This window comes from Salmo salar, chromosome 23, assembly GCF_965601325.2.
Source record: "Salmo salar chromosome 23, fSalSal1, whole genome shotgun sequence".
Lineage (NCBI taxonomy): Eukaryota > Metazoa > Chordata > Actinopteri > Salmoniformes > Salmonidae > Salmo > Salmo salar.
In genome coordinates this window covers 53,945,001-53,962,297 of record NC_138313.1, presented here as the reverse complement: position 1 = coordinate 53,962,297, position 17,297 = coordinate 53,945,001, and the positions used below count along the sequence as shown (strand labels likewise).

Below are 17,297 nucleotides of genomic sequence, written 5' to 3'. Positions count from 1 at the left end.
GCTCAATACGGAAGTGGTCAGATGATGCGGATGCTACGCTACAGGACTGTTTTTGCTAGCGCAGACTGGAATATGGTCCGGGATTCATCCAATGGCATTGAAGAGCATACCACCTCAATCACAAGCTTCATCAATAAGTGCATCGACGACGTCGTCCCCACAATGACCGTAAGTACATATCCCAACCAGAAGCCATGGATTACAGGCAACATCTGCATCAAGCTAAAGGCTAGAGCAGCCGCTTTCAAGAAGGACACTAATCTAGAAGCCTATAAGAAATCAAGGAGCTGGACCCTAACTTGGAAGCTTATAAGATTTCCCACTATGCCCTCCGACGAACCATCAAACAAGCAAAGCGTCAATACAGGATTAAGATTGAATCCTACTACACAGGCTCCAACGCTCGTCGGATGTGGCAGGGCTTGAAAACTATTACGGACAAGAAAGGGAAACCCTGACGCGAGCCTACCAGACGAGCTAAATGCCTTTCATGCTCGCTTCGAGGCAAGCAACACTGAAGCATGCAGGAGAGCACCAGCTGTTCTGGATGACTGTGTGATAACACTCTAGGTTGCCGATGTGAGCAAGACCTTTAAACAGGTCATTCACAAAGCCGCGGGGCCAGACGGATTACCAGGACGTGTACTCAAAGCATGCGCGGAACAACTGGCAGGTGTCTAAACTGACATTTTCAACCTCTTCCTGACTGAGTCTGTAATACCAACATATTTCAAGCAGACCACCATAGTCCCTGTGCCCAATGAAGCGAAGGTAACCTGCCTAAATTATTACCGCCCCATAGCACTCACGTCAGTAGCCATAAAGTGCTTTGAAAGGCTGGTCATGGCTCACATCAAAAGCATCCTCCCGGATACCCTAGACCCACTCCAATTTGCACACCACGACATAAGGAAGACTTATGTGAGAATGCTGTTCATTGACTACAGCTCAGCGTTCAACACTATAGTGCCCATGCAGTTCATCACTAAGCTAAGGACCCTGGGACTAAACACCTCTCTCTGCAAATGGATCCTGGACTTCCTGAGGGGCCGCCCCCAGGTGGTAAGGGTAGGTAACAACACATCCGCCACACTGATCCTCAACACTGGGGCCCCTCAGGGATGTGTACTTAGTCCCCTCCTATACTCCCTGTTCACCCACGATTGTGTGGCCAAACACGACTCCAACACCATCATTAAGTTTGCTGACGACACAACAGTGGTAGGCCTGATCACGGACAATGATGAGACAGCCTGTAGGAAGGAGGTCAGAAAACTCACAGTGTGATGCAGGACAACAACCTCTCCCTCAATGTGAGCAAGACAAAGGAGCTGATCGTGGATGACAGGAAAAGTCGGGCCGAGCACGCCCCCATTAACATCGGCAGGGCTGTAGCGGAGCGGGTCAAGAGTTTCAAGTTCCTTGGTGTCCACATCATCAACGAACTATCATGTTCCAAACACATCAAGACAGTTGTGAAGAGCGCACGGCAAAACCTTTTGCCCCTCAGGGACTGAATAGATTTGGAAAGGGTCACCATATCCTCAGAAATAGCTGCACCATCGAGAGCATCCTGACCGGTTGCATCACTGCCTGGTACAAGACCATGGTGCTTGCCTACGGAGCTGTGAGGGGAACGGCACCTCCGTACCTTCAGGCTCTGATCAGGCCCTACACCCAAACAAGGGCACTCCGTTCATCCACCTCTGGCCTGCTCGCCTCCCTACCTCTGAGGAAGCACAGTTCCCGCTCAGCCCAGTCAAAACTGTTCGCTGCTCTGGCACCCCAATGGTGGAACAAGCTCCCTCACGACGCCAGGACAGCGGAGTCAATCACCACCTTCCGGAGACACCTGAAACCCCACCTCTTCAAGGAATACCTGGGATAGGATAAAGTAATCCTTCTAACCCCCCCCTTAAAAGATTTAGATGCACTATTGTAAAGTGGTTGTTCCACTGGATATTATAGGTGAATGCACCAATTTGTAAGTCGCTCTGGATAAGAGCGTCTGCTAAATGACTAAAATGTAAATGTAAATGGTACGGCAACTGCTCGGCATCTGACCGTAAGGCACTACAGAGGGTAGTGCGACCAACGTCACCGGGGCCAAGCTTCCTGCAATCCAGGAACTATATAATAGGTGGTGTGAGAGCCCATAAATTGTCAGAGACTCCAGTCACCCAAGTCATAGACTGTTCTCTCTGCTACCGCACAGCAAGCGGTACTGGAGCCCCAAGTCTAAGACCAAAATGCTCCTTAACAGCTTCTACCCCCAAGCCATAAGACTGCTGAACAATTAATCAGATGGCCACTGGACTATTACATTTACCCCCTCCCCACCCCCATTTGTTTTAACCCTAACCCTGACCCTAACCCTGACCTTAACACTAACCCTGACCGTAACACTAACCCTAACACTAACCCTCACCTTAACACTAACCCTAACCCTCACCCTAACACTAACCCTCACCTTAACACTAACCCCAACCCTCACCCTAACACTAACCCTAACCCTAACACTAACCCTGACCTTAACACTAACCCTAACCCTAACACTAACCCTAACACTAACACTAACCCTAACACTAACCCTAACACTAACCCTCACCTTAACCCTAACCCTCACCCTCACCCTAACACTAACCCTCACCCTAACACTAACCCTCACCCTAACACTAACCCTCACCCTAACACTAACCCTCACCCTAACACTAACCCTCACCTTAACCTCTATGGGCTAGCAGCCTGTGGCGCGATTTTCAAAACCTTAAAAATCCTATTACTTCAATTTCTCAAACATATGACTATTTTACAGCTATTTAAAGACAAGACTCTCGTTAATCTAACCACACTGTCCGATTTCAAAAAGGCTTTACAACGAAAGCAAAACATTAGATTATGTCAGCAGAGTACCAAGCCAGAAATAATCAGACACCCATTTTTCAAGCTAGCATATAATGTCACCAAAACCCAGAAGACAGCTAAATGCAGCACTCACCTTTGATGATCTTCATCAGATGACAACCCTAGGACATTATGTTATACAATACATGCATGTTTTGTTCAATCAAGTTCATATTTATATCAAAAACCAGCTTTTTACATTAGCATGTGACGTTCAGAACTAGCATACCCCCCGCAAACTTCCGGGGAATTCGCTAACATTTTACTAAATTACTCACGATAAACGTTCACAAAAAGCATAACAATTATTTTAAGAATTATAGATACAGACCTCCTCTATGCACTCGATATGTCCGATTTTAAAATAGCTTTTTGGTGAAAGCACATTTTGCAATATTCTAAGTACATAGCCCAGGCATCACGGGCTCGCTATTTAGACACCCGGCAAGTTTAGCACTCACCATAATCATATTTACTATTATAAAAGTTTGATTACCTTTTGTTGTCTTCGTCAGAATGCACACCCAGGACTGCTACTTCAATAACAAATGTTGGTTTGGTCCAAAATAATCCATCGTTATATCCGAATAGCGGCGTTTTGTTCGTGCGTTCCAGACACTATCCGAAATAGTAAAGAAGTGTCGCGCGCATGGCGCAATTCGTGACAATAAAATTCTAAATATTCCATTACCGTACTTCGAAGCATGTCAACCGCTGTTTAAAATCAATTTTTACGCCATTTTTCTCGTAGAAAAGCGATAATATTCCGACAGGGAATCTCCTTTTCGGCAAACAGAGGAAAAAATCCCAAAGGCGGGGGCGGTCGGGTCATGCGCATAAGCCCAGTGTCCCTTGATCGGCCACTTGAGAAAGGCGATAATGTGTTTCAGCCTGGGGCTGGAATGACGACATTCTGTTTTTTCCCGGGCTCTGAGCGCCTATGGACGACGTGGGAAGTGTCACGTTAGAGCAGAGATCCTTAGTAAAAGATAGAGATGGAAAAGAAGTTCAAGAAATGGTCAGACAGGCCACTTCCTGTAAAGGAATCTCTCAGGTTTTGACCTGCCATTTGAGTTCTGTTATACTCACAGACACCATTCAAACAGTTTTAGAAAATTTAGGGTGTTTTCTATCCATATGTAATAAGTATGTGCATATTCTAGTTACTGGGTAGGAGTGGTAACCAGATTAAATCGGGTATGTTTTTTATCCAGCCGTGTCAATACTGCCCCCTAGCCCTAACAGGTTAACATTAACCCTCACCCTAACATTAACACTAACCCTAACACTAACCCTCACCTTAACATTAACCCTCACCCTAGCATTAACACAAACCCTCACCCTAACACTAACCCTCACCTTAACACTAACCCTCACCCTAACACTAACCCTCACCCTAACACTAACCCTCACCTTAACATTAACCCTCACCCTAACATTAACACAAACCCTCACCCTAACACTAACCCTCACCTTAACACTAACCCTCACCCTAATACTAATCCTCACCCTAACACTAACCCTCACCTTAACACTAACCCTCACCCTAACACTAACCCTCACCCTAACACTAACCCTCACCCTAACACTAACCCTCACCTTAACATTAACCCTCACCCTAGCATTAACACAAACCCTCACCCTAACACTAACCCTCACCTTAACATTAACCCTCACCCTAGCATTAACACAAACCCTCACCCTAACACTAACCCTCACCTTAACACTAACCCTCACCCTAATACTAATCCTCACCCTAACACTAAACCTACCCCCCCCCCCCCCCATTTGTTTTGTACACCATTGCTACTCGCTACTTATTGTCTATGCGTAGTCACTTCACCCTTACCTACATGTACAAATTACCTCAACTAACCTGTACCCCTGCACACTGACTCGGTACCGGTATCCCCTGTGTATAGCCTCGTTATTGTGTTAATTTATATGATATTTACTGTAGTTTATTTGGTAAATAGTTTCTTAACTCTTCTTGAACTACACTGATGGTTAAGGGCTTGTAAGCAAGCATTTCACAGTAAGGTGTCATCTACAAGTTTCTGCTAGGTAAAGCCCCGCCTCACCTCAGCTCACTGGTCACCATAGCAGCACCCACCTGTAGCACGCGCTCCAGCAGGTATATCTCACTGGTCACCCCCAAAGCCAATTCCTCCTTTGGCTATCTCTCCTTCCAGTTCTCTGCTGCCAATGACTGGAACAAACTGCAAAAATCTCTGAAGCTGGAGACTCTTACCTCCCTCACTAGCTTTAAGCACCAGCTGTCAGAGCAGCTCACAGATCACTGCACCTGTACATAGCCCATCTGTAAATAGCCCATACAATCTACCTCATCCCCATACTGTATTTATTTATTTATCTTGCTCCTTTGCACCCCATTATATATATTGTAATTACTTTGCCACCATGGCCTATTTATTTCCTTACCTCCCTTATCCTACCTCATTTGCACATGCTGTATATAGATTTTCTACTGTATTATTGATTGTACGTTTGTTTATTCCATGTGTAACTCTGTTCTCAACTAGCCAAGGTGAAATAAAATAAAAAAGGTCTATATTTGTTGTATTCGGCGCATTTGACAAATAAAGTTTAATTTGATTAGATAGCTAACAATGCTAATTACAATAGCTAGCTATATATATCACTCTATCCTGTATTTTGGTTGATCATTTACTGTCTGTGTGTTTGTGTGTTAGATGGGGGTAACGTTTTCCGCCGTGTTTGGAGTGATCCTGTATCGCATCACCATGCTGTCTATCTGGTCCATGAACCCAGACCCTGAGGCCAAGGCTTCTGTTAGGATGACAGTGACCACCACCGCCATCATCATCAACCTGCTGGTTGTATTGGTACTGGATGAGATCTACGGAGCTATCGCTGTCTGGCTCACGAAACTGGGTAACCCTAACCCTAACCCTAACCACCCTATCGCTGTCTGGCTCACGAAACTGGGTAACCCTAACCCTAACCCTAACCCTAACACTAACACTAACCCTATTGCTGTCTGGCTCACTGAACTGGGTAACTCTCACCCTAACCCTAACCCTATCGCTGTCTGGCTCACGAAACTGGGTAACCCTAACCCTAACCCTAACCCTAACACTAACCCTAACCCTAACCCTAAACCTAACCCTAACCCTAACCCTAACCCTAACACTAACCCTAACCCTAACCCTAAACCTAACCCTAACCCAAACCCTAACCCTAACACTAACACTAACCCTATTGCTGTCTGGCTCACTGAACTGGGTAACTCTCACCCTAACCCTAACCCTATCGCTGTCTGGCTCACGAAACTGAGTAACCCTAAACCTAACCCTAACCCTAACCCTAACACTAACCCTATTGCTGTCTGGCTCACGAAACTGGGTAACTCTCACCCTAACACTAACCCTAACTCTAACCATAACCCTCACCCTAACACTAACCCTCACACTAACCCTAACACTATCGCTGTCTGGCTCACTGAACTGGGTAACCCTAACCCTATCGCTGTCTGGCTCACTGAACTGGGTAACCCTCACCCTAACACTAACCCTAACTCTAACCATAACCCTCACCCTAACACTAACCCTCACACTAACCCTAACACTAACCCTCACCCTAACACTAACCCTCACCTTAAGACTAACCCTCACCTTAACACTAACCCTCACCTTAACACTAAACCTCACCTTAACCCTCACCCTAACACTAACCCTCACCCTAACACTAACCCTCACCCTAACACTAACCCTCACGTAAACATTAACCCTTACCCTAACACTAACCCTCACCCAAACATGAACCCTCACATTAAGCCTTAGCCTAACACTAACCCTCACCCTAACACTAACCCTCACCCTAACACTAACCCTCACCCTAACACTAACCCTCACCCTAACACCAACCCTCACCCAAACATTAACCCTAACACTAAGCCTCAGCCTAACACTAACCCTCACCCTAACACTAACCCTCACCCTAACACTCACCCTATCACTGTCTGGCTCACTGAACTGTTTAACACACACTTCTGATAACGTCTGATGATATGATTGGCTGGTTGTCCTGTCTGTCTAATAATGTGATTGGCTGGTTGTCTTGTCTGTCAGAGGTTCCTAAGACGGAGGCGGAGTTTGAGGAGCGTTTGATTCTGAAATCATTTCTGTTGAAATCCATGAACACCTTTGCTCCCGTCTTCTATGTGGCTTTCTTCAAGGGCAGGTGAGGGGGTGTGTGTGCATGTGCATGTGTGTGTGCATGTGTGTGTGCATGTGTGTGTGCATGTTTTATTTATTTTTATTGAACCTTTATATTAACAGGGAGTCATGCTGAGACCAAGGTCTCCTTTCCAAATGAGCCCTGTATAGCACCACAATACCAAATAATAAAACATTATACACATCAATACACTATGAAAAGCCAAACAGAGATACACAACCATAGAACATAAACTCATGATTCGGGATAAAGGTCCTCAATCATTCATCTGAATTGCTCTGTAGGCACCAAATCATATATTTGTTTTAGACTTTTGGACATTATTCCACAAGTAAAATGCATTAAAACTAATATCTGATTTGCCTAACTCTGTAGAGACCGAATTCATTTCCAGAGTTAGCCATCCCTGAGACCTGGTGTGGTAACTCCTCCGTGTAAAGGTTATTCATGATGTTAGGTACAGAGGGAGTTTTTGCAAAAGAGCTTTATGAATGAAAAGAGAGCAATGTAATGACCTTTATACAACGGGTGGGTCTAATCCTGGATGCTGATTGGTTAAAATCGTGTTCCAGCCGGTGTCTACAGGTCGTTTTCAAAAAAACATCACAATAAGGTGCAGAGCAATCAATTTTCCTTCTCGGGGCAAGGAGACCCCCAGCTCCACTAAAATCATTGACAATTTCGTGCCATTTTCAAGGGATTGTTAAATAAATGTTAACTATCTGGTTGTAATATCATCACACATGTAATATCCTCAGCGCGACACGCCCCCCAGTGTGAGTGTGTTGTTGATGAAACGCGTTTTGCTAGCCTGGATTACAATACTCCACCATTCATTTATCACAACGTGAATTTCACAAAATGTTTAATGACTTCTGTGTTTGGTTTATCCGGGACAATGTGGTCTGCCAGGACTTCCAATGTAGCAACTATTTGCTTGCAGAGGACTACAGGTGCAAAGTGGCTAATTTTAGCGAACAAGTAGCAAACGAACACAAGCTACTCGGGAATCCACACCCGCCTACTTCTTCTTTGTCTTCTACCCCAGTAGCCAGATGCATCTCTGGCCTGGTGGAAGTGTCTCCGCTGTGTCGGCTCTCTACAGCCGACTGGCCGTTACTCTGCAGGGATCCCTCCCAGAAGGGGTCTTCCCCTTCCCTGGATAATGGAGTTAGTAGGATGCTCCTGGATGACTAAGTGGATGTTCCTGGTCTCAATCCTACCAACCAGCCATGGAGACATGTCACTCGCCGTGGAAGTTGAAAACAGAGACCTCTGGCAATGGGGGCCTCCTTGGCGAAGGTGAGCCTGGACCAGACACAGACTAGAAACAGTTTCGATGCCCTAGTTCCAGAGGTTACGGTGCCTTCTTCCCCGGGGGCTTACGATTTGAGATCGGATCCAGAGGTACCTGCGCCTTCGTCCTCTACTCCTGGACTCTGTCCACGCATTTTAAGGCCACGTTCAGACAACGATTTATCAATGACCCAAGACTATCTCAGATAATCCCTACCATTGTGTTGCTGAGTTGTCATAATTCTGCAGCAAATGTACATTATCCCAAGGGCATTGGCAGTCACAAGGCACGAACTCAGATACCTCCTGCACCTCAACCTTTTTGTTTCAGTCTGTTGTTTCAGAAGTTGTATTTTGCTTTATTTCTATTTTGTTCATAAGTGTTTGTGTCAAAACCTGCTACCAACTAGCCAGTTAGCCAGCTAGGTTGCAATGGATCCCGCTTCGACCTGGAATAGACAATCTGGACGCTCTCTTCCTAAAATTATCCACCGCAATTGTCGCAACCCCTATTACTAGTCTGTTCAACCTCTCTTTCGTATCGTCTGAGATTCCTAAAGATTTGAAAGCGGCCGAGGTCATCCCCCTCTTCAAAGGGGGAGACACTCTAGACCCAAACTGTTACAGACCTATTTCCATCCTGCCCTGCCTTTCTAAAGTCTTCGAAAGCCAAGTGAACAAACAGATCACCGACCATTTCGAATCCCACCGTACCTTCTCCACTATGCAATCTGGTTTCCGAGCTGGTCATGGGTGCACCTCAGCCACGCTCAAGGTACTAAACGATATCATAACCGTCATCAATAAAAAACAGTACTGTGCAGCCGTCTTCATCGACCTGGCCAAGGCTTTCGACTCTGTCAATCATCGTATTCTTATCGGCAGACTCAACAGCCTTGGTTCCTCTATTGACTGCCTCGCCTGGTTCACCAACTACTTCTCTGATAGAGTTCAGTGTGTCAAATCGGACGGCCTGTTGTCCGGACCTCTGGTAGTCTCTATGGGGTGCCACAGGGTTCAAATCTCGGGCCGATTCTTTTCTCTGTATATATCAATGATGTCGCTCTTGCTGCTGGTGATTCTCTGATCCACCTCTACGCAGACGACACCATTCTGTATACATCTGGCCCTTCTTTGGACACTGGGTTAACCAACCGCCAAATGAGCTTCAATGCCATACAACACTTCCTTAAAACCAGTTTTTGCTTTGTCATTATGGAGTATTGTGTTGAGGATCAGCGTTGCCCATGTGTTGTTATCTACCCTTACCACCTGCGGGCGGCCCGTCAGGATCCAGTTGCAGAGGGAGGTGTTTAGTCCCAGGGTTCTTAGCTTATTGATGAGCTTTGGGGTATTGTGTTAAGATTAATGAGGGTAAAAGTTTGAATAAGGCTGTAACTGAATAAGGCTGTAACGTAAAACAAAATGTGGAAAAAGTCAAGGAGTCTGAATGCCTTCCGAATGCACTGTATGTGTCTCTCTCCCTTTCTCCCTCTGTAGGTTTGCTGGACCTCCAGGGGACTATGTCTACTTGTTTGGCCACTTCCGCATGGAGGAGGTGGGTTCACTACAACACACACACACATGTGAACACAAACACACATCCACTAATGCTGTGTGCGTGGATGTGTATTTTCTCCACAGTGTGCCCCACCTGGCTGTCTGATAGAGCTGTGTATCCAGCTTAGTATGATCATGTTGGGAAAACAACTCATCCAGAACAACGTGTTCGAGATTGTTATACCGTATGTATACACAGACACACACACACACACACACACACACACACACACACACACACACACACACACACACACACACACACACACACACACACACACACACACCCACACACAAGTACTATCGCTTATATGTCAATTACAATTTGGAGCAGTCTGATAGGTAGCTTTAACGTTAGCTAGCTCATATCTGTAAATAGATTACATAGCTATTAACGCTAATAGTTCGCTTTCTCATATCTGTAAATGGGTTACATAGTTATTTTAACATTAGTAGTTGGCTAGCTCATACCTGTAAATACATAACTATCTTAAAATGGCTGAACGGCGACATTAAGAACATACAGCTGGCGGGTTATACACTATCGGTAGGATAGAACAGCAGCCTCTGGTATGACACGGGGCGGGGGCCTATGCATATTTGTAAACAACAGCTGGTGCACGATATCTAAGGAAGTCTCAGGGTTTTGCTCGCCTGAGGTAGAGTATCTCATGATAAGCTATAGACCACAATATTTACCGAGAGAGATTTCATCTGTATTTTTTGTAGCTGTCTACATACCACCACGATTCTGGCACTAAGAACGCACTCAATAAGCTGTATATACCGCCTTAAGCAAACAGGAAAATGCTCATCCAGAGGCGGCGCTCCTAGTGGCCAGGGACTTTAATGCAGGGAAACTTAAATCAGTTTTACCTCAGTTCTATCAGCATGTTAAATGTGCAACCAGAGGGAAAAAAAATCTAGACCTCCTTTACTCCACACACAGAGATGCGAACAAAGCTCTCCCTCGCCCTCCATTTGGCAAATCTGACCATCATTTTATCCTCCTGATTCCTGCTTACAAGCAAAAATTAAAGCAGGAAGCACCAGTGACTCGGTCTATAAAAAAGTGGTCAGATGAAGCAGATGCTAAACTACAGGACTGTTTTGCTATCACAGACTGGAACATGTTCCGGGATTCTTCCGATGGCATTGAGGAGTACACCACATCAGTCATTGGCATCATCAACAAGTGCATTGATGACATCGTCCCAGCAGTGACTGTATGTACATACCCCAACCAGAAGCAATGGATTGCAGGCGACATTCGCACTGAGCTAAAGGCTAGAGCTGCCACTTTCAAGGAGCGGGACTCTAACCCAAAAGCTTTTAAGAAATCCTGTTATGCCCCCCGACGAACCATCAAACAGGCAAAGCTTCAAAACAGGACTTTGATTGAATCGTACTATACCCGGCTCTGACGCTCGTCAGATGTGGCAGGACTTGCAAACTATTACAGAATACAAAGGCAAGCACAGCCGAGAGCTGCCAAGTGACACGAGCCTACCAGACAAGCTAAATAACTTATACGCTCGCTTCGAGGCAAGTAACACTGAAACATGCATGAGAGCATCAGCTGTTCCGGATGACTGTGTGATCATGCTCTCCACAGCCGATGTGAGTAAGACCTTTAAACAGGTCAACATTCACAAGGCCGCAGGGCCAGATGGATTACCAGGACGTGTACCGCGAGCATGCGCTGACCAACTGGCAAGTGTCTTCACTGACATTTTCAACCTCTCCCTGTCCGAGTCTGTAATACCAACATGTTTCAAACAGACCACCCTGTGCCCAAGAACACTAAGGTAACCTGCCTAAATGACTACCAGCCTTAGCACTCACGTCTGTAGCCATGAAGTGCTTTGAAAGGCTAGTCATGGCTCACATCAACACCATTATCCCAGAAACCCTAGACCCACTCCAATTTGCATACCGCCCCAACAGATCCACAGATGATGCAATCTCTATTGCACTCCACACTGCCTTTTCCCACCTGGACAAAACGAACACTTACGTGAGAATGCTATTCATTGACTAGAGCTCAGCGTTCAATACCATATTGCCCTCAAAGCTCATCACTAAGCTAAGGACCCTGGGACTAAACACCTCTCTCTGCAAATGGATCCTGGACTTCCTGAGGAGCCGCCCCCAGGTGGTGAGGGTAGGTAGCAACACATCCACAACACTAATCCTCAACATGGGGGCCCCTCAGGGGTGCGTGCTCAGTCCCCTCCTGTACTCCCTGTTCACTCATGACTGCACGGCCAGGCACAACTCCATCAAGTTTGCTGACAACACAACAGTGGTAGGCCTGTTCACCGACAACGATGAGAGAGGCTATAGGGAGGAGGTCAGAGACCTGGCCGTGTGGTACCAGGACAACACCCTCTCCCTCAACGTGATCAAGACAAAGGAGATGATTGTGGACAACAGGAGAAGGAGGACCGAGCACGCCCCCATTCTCATCGACGGGGCTGTAGTAGAGCAGATTGAGAGCTTCAACTTCCTTGGTGTCCACATCACCAACAAACCAACATCGTCCAAACACCAAGACAGTCGTGAAGAGGGCACGGCAAAGCCTATTCCCCCTCAGAAGACTGAAAAGATTTGGCATGGGTCCTCAGATCCTCAAAAAGTTCTACAGCTGCACCATCGAGAGCATCCTGACTGGTTGCATCACTGCCTGGTATGGCAACTGCTCGGCCTCGAACCGCAAGGCACTACAGAGGGTAGTGCGTACGGCCCAGTACATCACTGGGGAAAAGCTGCCTGCCATCCAGGACCTCTACACCAGGCGGTGTCAGAGGAAAGCCCTAAAAATTGTCAAAGACTCCAGCCACCCTAGTCATAGACTCTTTTCTCTGCTACCGCACGGCAAGCGGTGCAAAAGCGTGTAGGTCCAAAAGGCTTCTTAACAGCTTCAACACCCAAGCCATAAGACTATTTGCATTGCATCACCCCCCCCCCTCCCCCCCTCCTCTTTTAAGCTGCTGCTACTCTCTGGTTATTATCTATGCATAGTCACTCTACCTATATGTATATATTACCTCAATTACCTCGACTGACCGGTGCCCTCGCACATTGACTCTGTACCGGTACCCCCCTGTATATATCCTCCACATTGACTCTGTACCGGTACCCCCTTGTATATAGCCTCCACATTGACTCTGTACCGGTACCCCCTTGTATATAGCCTCCACATTGACTCTGTACCGGTACCCCCTGTATATAGCCTCCACATTGACTCTGTACCGGTACACCCTGTATATAGCCTCCACATTGACTCTGTACCGGTACCCCCTGTATATAGCCTCCACATTGACTCTGTACCGGTACACCCTGTATATAGCCTCCACATTGACTCTTTACCGGCACCCCCTGTATATAGCCTCCACATTGACTCTGTACCGGTACCCCCCTGTATATAGCATCCACATTGACTCTGTACCGGTACCCCCTGTATACAGCCTCCACATTGACTCTGTACCGGTACCCCCTGTATATAGCCTCCACATTGACTCTGTACCGGTACCCCCCTGTATATAGCCTCCACATTGACTCTGTACCGGTACCCCCTGTATATAGCCTCCACATTGACTCTGTACCGGTACAGAGTCAATAGCCTCGCTACTGTTATTTTATTGCTACTCTTTAACTATTTGTTATTTAAATTTTTTACTTATCTATTTTTTACTAAACATTTATTTTTCTTAAAACTGCATTGTTGGTTAAGGGCTTGTAACTAAGCACTTCGCTGTACGGTCTACACCTGTTGTATTCGGCACATGTGATAAATAACATTTGATTTGATCTATTATAGCCTCGTTACTGTTATTTTGTTGTTGCACTTCAATTATTTGTTATTTTTCTATTTGTCTCTTTTATTTTTCTTATTTTTTTACTATCGGTTATTTTAGCAAATACTTTCTGAACACTTATTTTTCTTATAACTTTTGGTTATAAGTAAGCATTTCACTATTTGGCGCAAGTGACAAATACAATTTGATTGAATTAGTTATTAGCTAGTTCATATCTGTAAATACATAGCTATCTTAATATTAGCAATTAGCTATGTATTACAGATATGAGTTAGCAATCTTAATGCTAGTAGATAGTTGGCTCATATGGTTAATACCTATGTAGGTAACAACCATGCTATTAGTTCAACCCTGAAATGTGTTTTCAGAATCTAAATAGTACACAGACATACATAACCCTAAGTAAATACAGCTTACAGCTAAAAAATATATATATATACTGTCACATGTGTCAATGAAGGGGGACCAAAACGCAGCAGGTATAGTGCTCATCTTCTTTAATTACTTAATAAAGTGAACACTTAAATGAAAACAATGAACCGACAAACAACAGTTCTGCAAGGTACACAGACTACGCAGAAAGCAACCACCCACAAAAACACAGGAAAAAACAGGCTGCCTCTGATTGGAAGCCATACATGGCCACAACATAGAAAAAGAAACATAGAAATAGAAAACTAGAACCAAAATCCCCTAGAACCAAAAAAAAAAAAAAACACACAGAACAAACACCCCCTGCCACGCCCTGACCAAACTACAATAACAAACACCCCCTGCCACGCCCTGACCAAACTACAATAACAAACACCCCCCTGCCACGCCCTGACCAAACTACAATAACAAACACCCCCTGCCACGTCCTGACCAAACTACAATAACAAACACCCCCCTGCCACGCCCTGACCAAACTACAATAACAAACACCCCCCTGCCACGCCCTGACCAAACTACAATAACAAACACCCCCCTGCCACGCCCTGACCAAACTACAATAACAAACACCCCCCTGCCACGCCCTGACCAAACTACAATAACAAACACCCCCCTGCCACGCCCTGACCAAACTACAATAACAAACACCCCCCTGCCACGCCCTGACCAAACTACAATAACAAACACCCCCTGCCACGCCCTGACCAAACTACAATAACAAACACCCCCCTGCCACGCCCTGACCAAACTACAATAACAAACACCCCCCTGCCACGCCCTGACCAAACTACAATAACAAACACCCCCCTGCCATGCCCTGACCAAACTACAATAACAAACACCCCCCTGCCACGCCCTGACCAAACTACAATAACAAACACCCCCCTGCCACGCCCTGACCAAACTACAATAACAAACACCCCCCTGCCATGTCCTGACCAAACTACAATAACAAACACCCCCTGCCACGCCCTGACCAAACTACAATAACAAACAACCCCCTGCCATGCCCTGACCAAACTACAATAACAAACACCCCCCTGCCACGTCCTGACCAAACTACAATAACAAACACCCCCTGCCACGCCCTGACCAAACTACAATAACAAACACCCCCCTGCCACGCCCTGACCAAACTACAATAACAAACACCCCCCTGCCACGTCCTGACCAAACTACAATAACAAATACCCCTCTGCCACGCCCTGACCAAACTACAATAACAAACACCCCCTGCCACGCCCTGACCAAACTACAATAACAAACACCCCCCTGCCACGCCCTGACCAAACTACAATAACAAACACCCCCCTGCCACGTCCTGACCAAACTACAATAACAAATACCCCTCTGCCACGCCCTGACCAAACTACAATAACAAACACCCCCTGCCATGTCCTGACCAAACTACAATAACAAACACCCCCTGCCACGCCCTGACCAAACTACAATAACAAACACCCCCTGCCATGTCCTGACCAAACTACAATAACAAACACCCCCCTGCCACGCCCTGACCAAACTACAATAACAAACACCCCTGCCATGTCCTGACCAAACTACAATAACAAACACCCCCTGCCACGCCCTGACCAAACTACAATAACAAACACCCCCCTGCCACGCCCTGACCAAACTACAATAACAAACACCCCCCTGCCACGCCCTGACCAAACTACAATAACAAACACCCCCTGCCACGCCCTGACCAAACTACAATAACAAACACCCCCTGCCATGTCCTGACCAAACTACAATAACAAACACCCCCTGCCACGCCCTGACCAAACTACAATAACAAACACCCCCTGCCATGTCCTGACCAAACTACAATAACAAACACCCCCTGCCACGCCCTGACCAAACTACAATAACAAACACCCCCTGCCATGTCCTGACCAAACTACAATAACAAACACCCCCCTGCCACGCCCTGACCAAACTACAATAACAAACACCCCCTGCCATGTCCTGACCAAACTACAATAACAAACACCCCCTGCCATGTCCTGACCAAACTACAATAACAAACACCCCCTGCCACGCCCTGACCAAACTACAATAACAAACACCCCCCTGCCATGTCCTGACCAAACTACAATAACAAACACCCCCTGCCATGTCCTGACCAAACTACAATAACAAACACCCCCTGCCACGCCCTGACCAAACTACAATAACAAACACCCCCTGCCATGTCCTGACCAAACTACAATAACAAACACCCCCTGCCACGCCCTGACCAAACTACAATAACAAACACCCCCTGCCATGTCCTGACCAAACTACAATAACAAACACCCCCCTGCCACGCCCTGACCAAACTACAATAACAAACACCCCCTGCCATGTCCTGACCAAACTACAATAACAAACACCCCCTGCCATGTCCTGACCAAACTACAATAACAAACACCCCCTGCCACGCCCTGACCAAACTACAATAACAAACACCCCCCTGCCATGTCCTGACCAAACTACAATAACAAACACCCCCTGCCATGTCCTGACCAAACTACAATAACAAACACCCCCTGCCACGCCCTGACCAAACTACAATAACAAACACCCCCCTGCCATGTCCTGACCAAACTACAATAACAAACAACCCCTTTACTGGCCAGGACGTGACATATACAGTGCATTCGGAAAGTATTCAGACCCCTTCCCTTATTCCAGATTTTGTTACCTTCCAGCCTTATTCTAAAATTGAATAAATTATATTTTTTCCTCATTAATCTACACACAATACCCCATAATGACAAAACAGAAATACATTATTTACATAAGTATTCAGACCCTTTGCTATGAAACTCTAAATTGAGCTCAGGTGCATCCTGTTTCCATTGATCATCCTTGAGATGTTTCTACAACTTCATAGGAGTCCACCTGTGGTAAATTCAATTGATTGGACATGATTTGGAAAGGCACACACCTGTCTATATAAGGTCTCAGAGTTGACAGTGTATGTCAGAGCAAAAACCAAGTAATGAGGTCAAAGGAATTGTCCATAGAGCTCCGAGACAGGAAGGAGTCGAGGCACAGATCTGGGGAATGGTACCA

General features: G+C 46.1%; 1 protein-coding gene across 1 annotated transcript in view; it reads left to right on the top strand.

Annotated features, from left to right (window-relative positions):
• Positions 1-17,297, top strand: part of LOC106584860 (anoctamin-2) — a 128,833-nt gene that overhangs the window by 92,789 nt on the left and 18,747 nt on the right. Inside the window, exons 15-18 of the mRNA XM_082968267.1 lie at positions 5,619-5,820; positions 7,017-7,128; positions 9,922-9,979; positions 10,066-10,166. Coding sequence (XP_082824393.1) covers positions 5,619-5,820; positions 7,017-7,128; positions 9,922-9,979; positions 10,066-10,166 — 473 coding nt within the window. The remainder of the gene's footprint in view (positions 1-5,618; positions 5,821-7,016; positions 7,129-9,921; positions 9,980-10,065; positions 10,167-17,297) is intronic.